The sequence below is a fragment of the Idiotropiscis lumnitzeri genome, chromosome 8 (genome assembly GCF_059441095.1).
Source record: "Idiotropiscis lumnitzeri isolate Australia: NSW breed Sydney's pygmy pipehorse chromosome 8, RoL_Ilum_1.0, whole genome shotgun sequence".
In the NCBI taxonomy this organism is placed as follows: Eukaryota; Metazoa; Chordata; class Actinopteri; order Syngnathiformes; family Syngnathidae; genus Idiotropiscis; species Idiotropiscis lumnitzeri.
This window is the reverse complement of record NC_142398.1, coordinates 12174674-12187449: the sequence shown is the minus strand read 5'-3', so window position 1 is coordinate 12187449 and position 12776 is coordinate 12174674. Positions and strand designations below refer to the sequence as shown.

Below are 12776 nucleotides of genomic sequence, written 5' to 3'. Positions count from 1 at the left end.
GAATGATATTGAATGACACACAATGACATTGAATAATTTTGAGTGACACTGAATGTTTTGGATTTCTAACTGGGACCATGGAAATGCAAAATGTGAATGTGCCATTGAGAATGAATGAATCTTTTGAAACACAAATAGAGTGAATCCAGTGAAAAATATGGAAGGGGATACAGGAATGCAAATTGAAAGACTGCTTTAAATTTCTAACTGAAACCATGTAAAATGTGAATGGAAAAGAACCATTAGGGATGGATAAATGTTAGACACAAAAATCAAGTCATAAAAAGCAGAATCAAACAAATGATCAGATGAGGTAAAACACTGAACGTTGTAAAAGGATTGTAAAAATAATACAAAATAAACAAAGATTTGATCCCACGATTTTATTTATTTACCTTTGCCACTAAAAGTAAAGTTAAGTAAAAATTACTCAAAAACAACTTCTGTTACATGACATCCATCCTCAAATGTGCAGCTTTCTTCATCATCTCATTGTGCAATTGAGAGTCCATAATTGGACACTGTTCACAGTCCATTTGTTGCCCGCCACACATATATCTCAGAAGCAAAAGGAGCGGGTGGAAGTAACATAAAAGGACGGACCACATTCACAAAGACAGATGGATAATTAAATCAATGGAGAAGATTCTTCTCCAATTGGAGTGCAGCCAGAAAAAAAACTGTTCTGATAACTTGTCAGGAGCCGTTTCTTCTTCTTGAGGAGTCGTACTGTAGTTTGGTCTTCCTCCGGATCCATATCCTGGTCCTCCTCTTTTATGCGAGGCTTACGTACTAACTTTAAGTCAGTGGGGTCATGCACCATGACTCCAATTTCCTCTAGCACCTGAAAGAAATGTTTAATATTTTAAAAGTGTGTGTGGTACTCCTTCACCAAGCTGTGATGAGTAGCTGAGAGGAGACTAGATTACATTCTTTGTTGGTGTGCAAGATGGTGGACTGAAGAATGTGGTCTCTGGACTGGCAGAGTCTCTTGAAACATTTTCGCTCAGGCTTTCACCCTGGATTAAAAATAAAGCACTAATAGTACTGCATAATATTGGTCTAACAATTTGCTCCTCTTGAGTTAACTAAATGCAACCAACAGGCTACCCAGTTCAGTGTATAACATTGCAGACGAACCTTCTGTTGTGGTCCATTAAGTGTATTCTCAATATTAAAATAGACAACAAACCTCAGCGACAACCTGCTCGTCCATATTTCGACATTTCCCGTGGTCACACTGACAATTCTCACTACATGTCATCTTTCCTTTTCTGCAGCGACAATACTTGTTGCTGCAGCAGCCTTTGCAGGAACACTAAACACGTACGCAAAAGGAAAAGAGGAGAAGAAAAATACCCATTGACTTTCTGACGTACTAATCATATTGAAAGGCAATGATAGTGACTTTTTTTTTTATTTTACAGACATGCAGTCTAATGCATAACCTCTTTGTGAAATCATGTCTTGAAACTAAAACTCCCTCATAGCAATTAAGTCAGCCCATACCCCGGTTGTTCTCGTTTTCCTGGATGTCCTGCGTGCCTTCTCTGGATGCCAGTCATCCTCTTCCTCCTCTTTCTGCAAAGGCACAAAAACCCAAATCTGCAAGTATGGCTAAAACACATTTTATGATCACTTAGAGGTAAAAAAAAATATATATATTAAAATTACTTGGAAATCTGTAAAGCATTTCTTTTTTTTGTAGTTTTTCCTTACTACCAAGAACAACAACCTGGAATAAATTGTGCACTTACTTGTCTAGACTCCAACAGGTTTTGGTTCTGCGTGCACAGAATACGCAATTTCTGGAGCTCCTCATCCTAAAGCGAGGAAACCCAATTATTCAGGAAAAGTTGTGGATGTTCTTTTTGTGCAGGGACCAACCTGAACTTGGAGACGCTGCAGGAGCTCCTTCACCTTTGTGCTGTTCTCATCTTTGTGTTTTGTTTCATCTGACTCTCGACACACAGGTTTGTTCTGGAGCTGGTTGAGGAGACACTGGACCTGCGGGCAAGAAGTGGAGAATTAAATAATATAATTGTGCAAAAAAAAACAAATAAAAGGGATGAGTACCTTGTCTTGATGCCGCTGCTCTAATTCCACTAGCTGCTGCTGGTGCTCCATGTCCATGGTGGACATCACCTCTCGCTCTTCAGCCAACATTTTGTTTACATCTTGTCCATTGGCTTTCTCTTGTTGGAGGTCACTCTCCAGCTTGGCTGCAACCGTTTTTGCCGATACCATCTGAATAAGAAACGTTTAAATTCAAGCACATTTAACAGCTAAGGTAATTCACTTTTTCACACAAATCCGTAAAACTAAAGTATACTCTAGCTTCCCATATTAAAAATAATTATGCTACACAAATAAATGTTTCACTTAGAACATATTTGTACGAGTTCAAGCCTGCATGTTTTGTTTGATTTTTTTCAACCCAACCAGCAAGCCTCACCTCAGCCATCAGGACTCTGACGGCACACTTGGCATCAACAATACTTGTGATGCCATCGATACGGTGTTTCAGACGCCCCTCGCTGTCTGCGGCGAGGACCTTCTGCTGAAGGTCAGCTATCTGGGCATTCCTGTTCAAATGATCAATGGAACTCCGTTAATAAAACCACTGCTAAATGGCAATCGGTCATAAATTAAATATGTTTACACATCTCCTGGGCGTCGTCACTGCAGATTAAACAGTTCTGATCCAACTAACAGATTTCTAGTTCATTTTCATCGTTTTAGTTTCTCTGACTAACCTGAGTTCCATTTCTGTCTTCAGGTTCTCCACCTGTTTAGTCAAAGGCGTCTCCAGCGCGCCGTGCGTCTCCAACTCAGAAATGAGCAGCGTCCGACGCTTTATGGTAAAACGACACCCAAAAATACGAGTAAATAACTCTCAAAGCAAAACATGAACATTAAAAGCATCAACTGTAAGTAAGGGATAACGTACCCTGATTTTGGCAGCAGGTCGCTCCCCGGCATCAATCTGCTGCTGGAGCTGAGTTATCTCCTGAGCCAAGACTTTCCTGTCCTCCAGAAGGTCATTGAGGTGACGCCGGGCCTCTTCTGTGCTAACCATAACCTCGACCTCACTGAGAAACCAATTCTGAGCACATGAAGACACATCGCATGGACTACATGAACTCGGACGTCAAGCTCACAGCAAAATGTTGAGGAGCAAATATTACCTTCACTCTTGCAGCAGCTCCCTCCATGCCTCTGTTGTGAGAATCTTTGCGTTTCTCTACGACTTCAATTCTCTTCTGCAGAGCGCTTTTCAGGCGCTTGTTTGCAGCCGCAGCCTGTTGGTCAAAACATTCGCAGCTATTGTGAATATTATAGGACAGTCAGCACACGTCAACTCAATTTGTAATTTTGTGCAGCTTGCACACAGGAATGTGCACCGTGAGTGAGCGCAATGGCAAACTTCACCTCTTCTGTTTTCCGACGCAGGACGTTGGCCTGTTTCTGGAAATCCCTCTCCAGTTTAAGCAATTCATATTGACGCTTATGATCCTGTAAAAATAGGTAGTCATGAAAATGTGAGCCAACGAACAAAATTATGCTTGAGGTATGTCAGGTAGTCCATGTCGTGTACCTTTTCTTTCAGTTGAAGCACCTCTCTGTCCTTTTGGCTCTTCCACAGTCGGAATTTCTCGGAGTCATCCCTCATCTGTCTCATTAGCTGCGTACGTTGGGACTTCATCGCCTGCACGGACAATATATTGGTTTACTTTCGGGCCATGACAGCTTGAGTCACGAAAAAAAAAAAAAAAAAAGACCACGCCCTGTGTGAAAATTAAAAAGCTGACCTCAAATGCATCCAAAAAGTGATACGAGTGGCTGAAAAACTTTATTCTATTGATATTTTATCTGTTTGTATTATGCATTTTAAAATATTCATTCACCTGTATTTCCTTCATGAGCTTGCTAACTTTCTGAACAGAAGACTCTTTGAGTTTGAGCATTTTGGACTGCTCAAGAAGCTTCTTCTTCATGTCAACCAGCTGGCCCTCCAGCTCCTGCAGACGCTTTCTGCGCTGTTCACTCAGCCTGTGGGAGAAGTGAGCAAGTCAGATGACGATGGAAGAGCAGGTTTCATGTAAGGATGTGAAAATGTAATGCCGGCGGTCCATCTGAGAGCGTACTTAGCGTGGTTGGTGTCTTTCTTTGCAGACTGAAGGGCCAAAACAAGCTCGTCTTTCTCCTTTTGCAAAGAATTCACTGCCGTCTGCAGAGCCTGCATATCATTCTGCGGGATGAAATGTCAAATTTCAAGGCGATATCCTCCCCCCATCCCGATCATGAAAGTGGTGGGAAAAAGGCAAACTTCAGACTGGTGACTAATGCGGAATGACATTACTAATAGATGAACTCCTCCCACCTGTTGATCTGACTGCACGGACTCCAGCTGGCTATCATTCTGGCACATCTTCTTGACCAATGCTTCCTTCCAACTCAACACTTTGTTCAACTCGATCAGCTCTTTGGACAGTTGGGCCTGCTGCAGCGCATGGTGGGCAGTGAAGCCATCTGCCGAGTCCTTGCCAGCAGTTGCATTTGTGTCCTAATGGGAAAGGAGGGCGACACAACGTACTGCGTAGTTTGTGAAAAACACTAATTAGAATTGTGGAATGATAAAGATAGTGAATATTTTACTTACAGATGGGGACTCGTCTGCTCCATTTGCACTGCTATTGCCCAATCCATCTGGTGCGTCTGCTCCTGCAGCCATGGCATCGACAGAGGCCGCAATGCCAGCACTCTCGCGCTGAGAGAGAAAAAAAATAATTCAATCTCATTAAACATACTGAAACACAATATGTTTATTAGCATAATGGCATTCATCTTGTCTTGTTTCTTTTACAGATTGTCTACTAAAAAAAATTAATAATAATTAAAACTACTATATGTTTATTATTATGGTTAGTGGTGGTTTTCATACCTTGAGCTCCAAGATAATGTCTTGCAGGTTCTTCATCACTTCAACGTTCTCCTTCAACTCCTGATCCTCAAGTGTTTCCAAAACTTTTTCAAGATCGACTCTGCAACTGGAATGAAGATGACAAGGAGCCTTGAGACGCTATGACCAATGAAACAAGTTACATAAAACATGCAGTCTCAAGAATCAAACGTCAAATTAATCTACTATTAAGAGTCTATAAAATAACTACATTTAAAAAATAGCAAAACAGAATGAAAACCATACGCTGCATGGCGCTGCAGTTGTTCGAGTTTGCTTTGCAGTTTCTCATTTGTTTGTTCGGTCTGTAACAAAACATAAGTAACAAATAAGGATTTTTTTTTAAAAATGTGCAAAATGAATCACATTCGATGCAAACTCACTACGACAGCTTCCTGTTAGTTGGTCGGGAACAATGGGGATACCTTTTTTCACTCACCAAAATGATCTTCTCAAACATGAGAGCGGTTTGTCCGGCAGTCTCGCTCAGCTCTTTGCTCAATTTGTTGTTTTCGTCCTGCAGACTGCGGTTCTGTTCCAACAACTTTTTCACGTTCTTGCCAGACTCTGGACTGGGAGGCGCAGAACAAGAGCAGAAGTGAGTAAACATTATGACCTTTTATAAGGCTATATCAATTTGGCTCCTGCTTACCCAGAAAGCACTGGTGCCACTCCTCCACGGGCATGAAGAAGCATCACCTGTAACTCCTGAACCTGTGGACAGAAAAACAGTCAGGATTCTCATTCAATGGCCATCACATTGGCCACAGCTGCAATAAATGCAAGAACTTTAAATACAAAATTGTAATACTAAATATTAGATTAACACTTTTGTTGCTTTTCCATTTAGCAAGATCAATACCCAATAATAGAGACACTGATGAAAAAAAAAAAATTTGACAGACGGTGATCAATCAAATATGAGCATGCCGATATTTGTAAAGATTCTTATTGATTCTCATTCGAATTTGAAAGTGCTCCTAATGTCTAGTGTAGTGTTGCTTTCCCTGCACCTGTTGCCTTAAACGGCTAATTTCTGCCACTCTGGGGTCGAGGTTCACAACAGGCTTGTTTTTTATTTTCCGAGCTCGGTCAGCATATCGCAGCGTGTTGATGGTCTCCTCCAGGTTTGAGTCTGCAGGACTGATGCACGCGATCATCAGTGTGTGACTGTTGCCTCCAAGGGAATCTGTCGATGCACAACAAATAGGTCATGTGTGTTTATGTACTGTAGGTCACGTGGAAATGTAGCAATTATGTCTGTCACTTTTTTTAATACTAAGGGTTAATTTTTAGGTTCGAAAAAAAAAAAAAATGCTGACTCAAATATGTCCCTTGTCGGGTGAAAACCAATGAAAGAAGTAAGCCGGGCACCATTCACATTGATTGCACCAAATATTATGTGCCGCAACATGAGAAGGTCAAAGGGATGTTTTCTAATGCTGAAAATAAATCAAAGCCTACCTTGTAACAGGCGAGTTATCTTGGAGTCTCTGTAAGGGACAAAGGCATTTTTCTTGCTTTCATCCCCCAAGGCACTGATCACATTACCCAAAGCCAAAAGGCCTCGATTGATGCTGATGCCTGAGAATGAAAATGTTATTGGGGACACAATCTGAAGGCGCAGCCATTTAATTCTACATGCGGACATCCCAAGGAGAATGTCTAATTGGTGGTTACGCAAGGTAGAGGCATCAAGGTGTTGTACCTTCCTTTAAACGATCCCCCTCTGCTTTGGTTTTTTTCTGCCTCTCTGAACCAGCCAGATCCACAAGGTGCAGTTTAGAAACAACTGAGTCAGCTCTGTAACGATAAAAAAAAAAGAGAGAGAAATCAAAGGAAACAGTTTTCAGAGGTTTGCTTCATATTTGCATGTTATAAAATGATTAACATCACAAATGGCAACCTTGACTCCACAGATGCCAGGTCACGCTTGCAGAAGAGATTGTAAATCTCAATTACCGTATTTTCGCAGTCATAAGGCGCACTTTAAAGTCACAAACATTCCCCTTAACAAACAAAGCGCCCTGTCAGTCGATGCGTCCATTAAATGGACAAAGTACCACTCACGTCCATCAGCCCTTGTCATCAACGAGCTGTTGGAAGTGCATGTTAGCACACCCTGCTGGGCAAAGAGTGAGTTGTTCATGCTTACAATCGACCGTGACAAATACACTATCTGACTATAATGTTTGGGTGATGGTGTTGGAAAAAGCTGGACAAAGGGCAGCTGTCCACAATGTTTTAGTCTGTCTTATCATTTATGTTATTGCAAGCAAGAAACGTCCCAGGTTTAGACAACAGACAAAAAGTCCAAAGCACATCTCTTTAAACAGCCATGCAAATCTCTCTAAACAGCTATGGGATTGTGGGTCTCTGCTCCCAGAATGCATTGCTTGAATTAGCTAAGGCTGAGTGGCTTTTGTGTTATTTTCATTTTTTTTGGGGTATATTGATGGCATGAGAGATACATGTTTGTGTTAATCTTATTTCTATGTTTCATTGTTTGCTTGTATGATGAGTTTTTTTTTTTTTTTTTAAACCGTGACTCTAAGGAGTGTGGTAAGCAGCCAAGTCCCTCCCCTGACGTTGCTTTGTAGGCTATTGCCAATGCACCTAATATTGGCCTGAGCCATTGTCAATGTCAGCTATTGTCAATAGAGACTTGGCGTCTGCTGCAATAATGGGGTGATTGCTCATGTTATTGGGGCAGCTCTGCCAAGTTCATGCTATGCTAACAGCAGCTGTGCTATCGTCTTGTCAGGCGGTGCGTCCAGTATATGTTACAAAGACAGAAATAGCGCCCTCAACAGGTGTTGCGCCCTTTGACACGGCGCGTCTTTTGGGTGCGAAAATACGGTAGTTGTTTTTTTTTTTTTTTTTTAATTGGTTTAATAAAGGTCAATAATTAATGTATCATTCTTCGCTTATAAATCCAGCGCTTTATCTGGACTCCTTACTCAGAAAATTTACATCTCACACTTGATCAAGTCATTTTAAATCTCAAGTGAACAACATACGGCTGAACAACAGTGACTGAGACTCAAACGAAACAATCAAGAGGACAATGACACTGACTTGTCGTTCCCTTTGCGTTGCTCCAATGTGATGGTGAAGATGCCATGCGAGCGCGAAGAGGCAGCGTTCATCGCCGTGGAGCCAACAGTGCGAGCAGAGTTGCCCAGCTCCAGGCAGCTGACCATCTCCTGAGCGGAGACCACCCGCTTCTCTATTAAGCCCACAATCTGAAAATGAACATTAAAGATGTGACTTATAGATAAGTGTGCGTTACCAGTTCACAAAAAAATGGTGACATTTGATTGAAAAGGTGTCCAACATTTACCTTAATACCTTCTTTGGGGTCTTCCCTAATGTTCATAGCAGGTTTATCTTTAGCGGCACATAACAGATCCAAAACGTCCTCATTGTAGATCTGTGATTAAAAAAAATGACGGTTAAAAAAAAAAAAAAGATTTCCGAATGTCAAGACATCTTTGTTCACTTAAAAAAAAAAAAAAGAAAAAGTCACAACCTCCAGATATGATACTGCCATGCGGAATTCACAGCCTGTCCTCTTTTCCTTTTCTTCAAAGATCCTCTTGATAACTCGTGGAATAACCCCGACAGAGGGATCATTCTCTTGAGCCGATGTGTATGCTCCCCCCATAGAGAAGGTCTTTCCAGACCCAGTTTGTCCATATGCAAGCACTGTGGCATGGTAGCCTACAAAAGAAGAAAAAAAAAAACATGACGCCAAACATCTAGGCTAATTTGGCTTTTTTTTTTTTTTTTTTTTCGCTGGTATATTGATTTTTTTTTTTTTTTAAAGATGCTACCTTTAAATAGCCCCTGTAATAAAGGTGACACTGCAGTACTGAAAACCTCTTCCTGCTCCACAGTGGGATCAAATACATAGTCGTACGTGAAGGCCTTCTCTGTGCCAACCACCACCTGAAATAAAAAACCAACAACGTAGAAAAAAAAAAAATTTAGCCTCACTGAAAAATATTATAGAATAAAATAGACACCATCTGAACAGAATCTCCAGCAAGAAAGAATTAATGTCAAATAATGAGGGGGGGGGGGGGCGAAAATTGTTGCAGTCACATTTTTTTGAGCAATCACAGTACAAAAATATGGAGAGCTGTTGCATCAAGTAGAATCATGTCTCCAACATGAGATGACATTTGAAACAAAAGGGAGAATTATACAACTTCCTCAAGAAGGTAAAATAAAGGAATTTAGCAGAAATTGCACCGTTTAGTAATTAGTGTCATCAGTTTGATCAGAACAGCTAATGTGTCCTAGTGTGCAGCGAAAGCTGCAGCATAAAATATATACTATAAGACTTGCTAAGCATTTGGGAGTCTGCTCTCGACCTTTTTTCGCAAACTTTTTCAAACCCAGAAAGTTTTCTAAAAGGTTTAATGTAAAAAAAGCTGAATGTCGCTTAATGTCCAAAAACTGTGATCAAGCTTCATGAATTTCCATTAAAGCCTTACTATTGAGGAAATTATTTTTGTAATTTCAGAGGATGAGTACAAACCTCCATATTAATTTGGTGATGCCACAGCGTGCAGTTTTCTGATGTTAAACTTTTCTCTATAATGAAATTTCACGGAGAGGAAAAGGCTTAATGTGCATAAAATCCCGAACATCTAGCCGATAGTTTAGATATTTTCACAGGTTGAAGTAGAGATTTCGGTGATGAATGATCGCAGACTAATTTTAAGGTAACTTTAAGCGTTTTACACTTTCGTTAAGCGTTTCAGACTGCCCCCTGTACGCCTCAGGGAGGCGATGCCAACAGCGCGTCAGGAAGCATGCCAAAGTGCTAGTTAAGCAAGGATTTTCAACACTGCTCCAAAAGATTCACCCTACAAATCTACTCTATCTGCCCACCAAAATGGACAAATGTCTCCTGCTCAAAAGAACCAACAAAGACTTCTCACATTCTGTCACTCTATTGAAAACTGGCTCAGTGAATGCAACAGTGCCACGCAGCTCTCAGCAAAAAAACTTAAGGTGGCGGAATATGCTTTTACATCAACGTAAAAAAGTATACTGATGTCAAAGAGCTCAACATGCACTCCACTTACATAAAATGTAACGAATTTGCCAATTCGTAACTCTTGCGGAACGTTTCACATCTACGCAGCCGCTTTGCCGCACATCACTCCAAAATCCAAAGCAAAACATGTGGAGTCATTGAGTAATGTGATTACTTTTACTCTAAAAATTCACTAGAATGCACAATATGAAGCGTCAAATAACAACAACAAAAAAATTGCCCGAAACCCGTTGGCATTCAGCCATCCAAGTAGATTTCAAATCTGTGGGAAACACGGAACATGTCGTATGTAGAACTGAATACAGACCTGAGGCTCTCCTGGTACAAAGGTGAGGCAGCATTGACATCCCTCGTTGATTTCTTTTGGCACTAGAGGACGACAGCGCAAGGCGACCCGCACTGGTATCACCTTTGCATCCTCGGTCATGATGGAGACTCCAGATAACCTTTAAACACACAATTGAGTTTTAAGCAGGAGATATCAGGCAAATACAGAACCACCGTATTGCACATCAATTCCCCGTAGACACCCAATGTGATCATTTATCGTGTGATCTAAGGATGCCTATTGTCATGGGGATGGGGAGGATGGTTGTTGATGGTAATTATACCAGCAGAAAAACATTTATTAAACTGTCAAGCATTCAATGCAAACCAACAAAGCAAAACATACACTGGCATAAAACTGACATAGAGAAATTACACAGGAAAACTGAATATGAGAGCAAACCAATACACTTTAGAACTAGTTGGCGTATATGTATGACGATTTATATAAAGCTAGATAACTAGGAGGGAGAGGGGGACACCAACGTCCACTATATTTAATACTAATTACACTTGTAGATGCATGTCTCTATAATTGAAGTTTCATGTGCTTTTAAATGGAAAACAGCGAGAAACAAATCGAAGTAGAGATTGCAATTGCTGGAGAAATTGCATGTGAAGGCTGAGAAGCTGAAAAGAATTTGGGGAAAGGGCGTGGAATAATACCGAATGACATTGACGTAATGTAAATGAGAATAGTTAAATGCACCATTAAGAATTAATGGGGGAAATTCGGTGGAAAAGTGACATTTCACCGTAATTTTTTTGAATGAGAAAATTGAAGCCCTGTTGCCGTGCATTATTTTTAATAGATCAAAGTTGGAACGGTGGGATTGGATTAAAATGTGCAAAGGGTAGTGTGCCGAAAAAGTGCGAGGAATAAAATGAAAGAAGATTAAGAAAGTTAAATGGTGTAGAATAAAATATTTGCGAAGGCATCAGCAATCACGCAACTAGTGTCACTTGACGCATTGCCGTGGCTGAAATGCAAGACAATAACTTTGCTTTACCTCTGCGCTTTTTATCCAGCGACGCTTATTTCACGATAATTCTCCAACAACGGTGTCTAAAGATGACAGTCAACCAAACTAACCTTCATGAAGCGAAAGCACACCATGAAATCGCTCTGAATTCGCAATCAACGAGATATAATTAACCCGAGTGAAATAAACAAGTGAATCGGGTGTAGCGCGTGCCCGCGACTTTCAAATATCTCGCTCCGCCCCTTTTACATTCTTCTTCTTCCTCCTCATCGGCGTCGTTTTCTTCTTCTCTTATATATGATGCAGAAAAAGTCCCGCTTTGTCTCATGACTGACATCAAGAGGTCAAAAAGAAAAGACACAGTGTCCCTCCCCAGTAACTAAATGTACAGTCAGTTTATTTGAAATACAATACAATACAACTTAATCTGATCTGTATTTTCTGCTATTTCTGCTTGTTACTCTCATCCACCAACGTGGATTGCGGAACTAAAACCAACGATAGCGGCTTGGAGGACGTCAACCATGACGCAACAGATCTGGAGAAGCAATTCCCCAGCATCGGCTTCATTAGAAGAATTCTTTTGTATTCTTTTGATATCTTTGCCTTAAGCGTTGTCTTGCGCCAGCAAAAACTCACAAGTATCTGATAAAAAAAAATAAACCATAAATAAATACATAAATAAATAAATACATATAATCTGGTAAAATAGTATACTATTTCAGTAAGTAAGACTGTATTTTTCAGTTGTTATAACCAATACACCATTGTTTGTTAGTTAGTTAGTTAGTTAGTTAGTTAGTTAAGCCATGGGAACACATTGTTTGGATTTAAAACATATTAGCCATTGCTTGTCTTGAAAAAAAACTAAACCTCAAACACCCACGACTAGCCCACTCATCCTCATCCTCACGTCTGTGCAGTGGTAGGCACATTCATGTCATTATATTGTGTTTTTTAGGTGAATTTTTTTTTGTGTTGCCAGGCAGAGTTCATATTACCGCGGCGCGTTCTTTTTCGTGGAGCCTACCTATTCTTCCCATGCAGCGGTAGTCTGTGCTGTGTGTCAACGGCTCTCACAGTTGATAGACAGTTGCGATGGCCAATCAGATCACGAGTTGGTTACAGTGAGCCTTCTCGCTGGCCTTACGTTGAAGGCAATGAATGCGTCTTGTGATTGGATACTCACTTGTGAAGGGGCAGCGCTATGCGTCCTCAACCAGAAAGTCATCACTGGTGTCCATTCTAAAATCTAAAATATATTCTTTCTTTTTTTTTAAAACCACAATGGCCAAAGGAGGGAAAAGTGTGGATTGTCACTGCTTCAAGTAATTGATATTTGAACACAAATGATGTAGCTACACACAGATATGAGTTATACAGGTATGTATTCTTTATCTTCAGCAAAGAGTAATGAATATTAATGTGGCTT

General features: G+C 40.6%; 1 protein-coding gene across 2 annotated transcripts; it reads right to left on the bottom strand.

Moving 5' to 3' along the window:
• Positions 1-368: 368 nt before the first annotated feature.
• On the bottom strand, positions 369-11591 carry kif4 (kinesin family member 4). Of its 2 annotated transcripts, none has more exons than XM_088303732.1 (30): positions 11372-11591; positions 10342-10480; positions 8800-8914; positions 8496-8686; positions 8307-8396; positions 8042-8208; positions 6672-6766; positions 6428-6547; positions 5977-6152; positions 5616-5677; positions 5403-5535; positions 5210-5268; positions 4946-5051; positions 4664-4771; positions 4385-4567; positions 4149-4252; positions 3909-4053; positions 3599-3709; positions 3433-3516; positions 3189-3302; positions 2951-3106; positions 2757-2854; positions 2456-2585; positions 2077-2247; positions 1888-2007; positions 1758-1823; positions 1510-1617; positions 1193-1318; positions 930-1019; positions 369-844 (listed from the first exon to the last, which is right to left on the bottom strand). In XM_088303732.1, exons 2-30 carry the CDS (start codon positions 10459-10461, stop codon positions 629-631), a joined length of 3564 nt encoding a protein of 1187 aa, XP_088159858.1. In that variant the 5' UTR covers positions 10462-10480; positions 11372-11591; the 3' UTR covers positions 369-628. The 2 variants fall into 2 exon arrangements, with proteins under 2 accessions (XP_088159858.1, XP_088159859.1); XM_088303733.1 differs by having other exon boundaries at positions 1510-1581.
• Between the last annotated feature and the right edge of the window lie 1185 nt (positions 11592-12776).

What these genes read in the sequence shown, in the direction of transcription:
- kif4 (XM_088303732.1), bottom strand. Translation starts at nt 10,461, where the DNA reads ATGACCGAGGATGCAAAGGTGATACCAGTGCGGGTCGCCTTGCGCTGT. An exon ending in TGCAGCGTCTCCAAGTTCAG is followed by an intron (nt 1,824 to 1,887) that starts GTTGGTCCCTGC and finishes TCCTCGCTTTAG; the next exon opens with GATGAGGAGCTCCAGAAATT. An exon ending in ACGAGCAGGTTGTCGCTGAG is followed by an intron (nt 1,020 to 1,192) that starts GTTTGTTGTCTA and finishes TTTTTAATCCAG; the next exon opens with GGTGAAAGCCTGAGCGAAAA.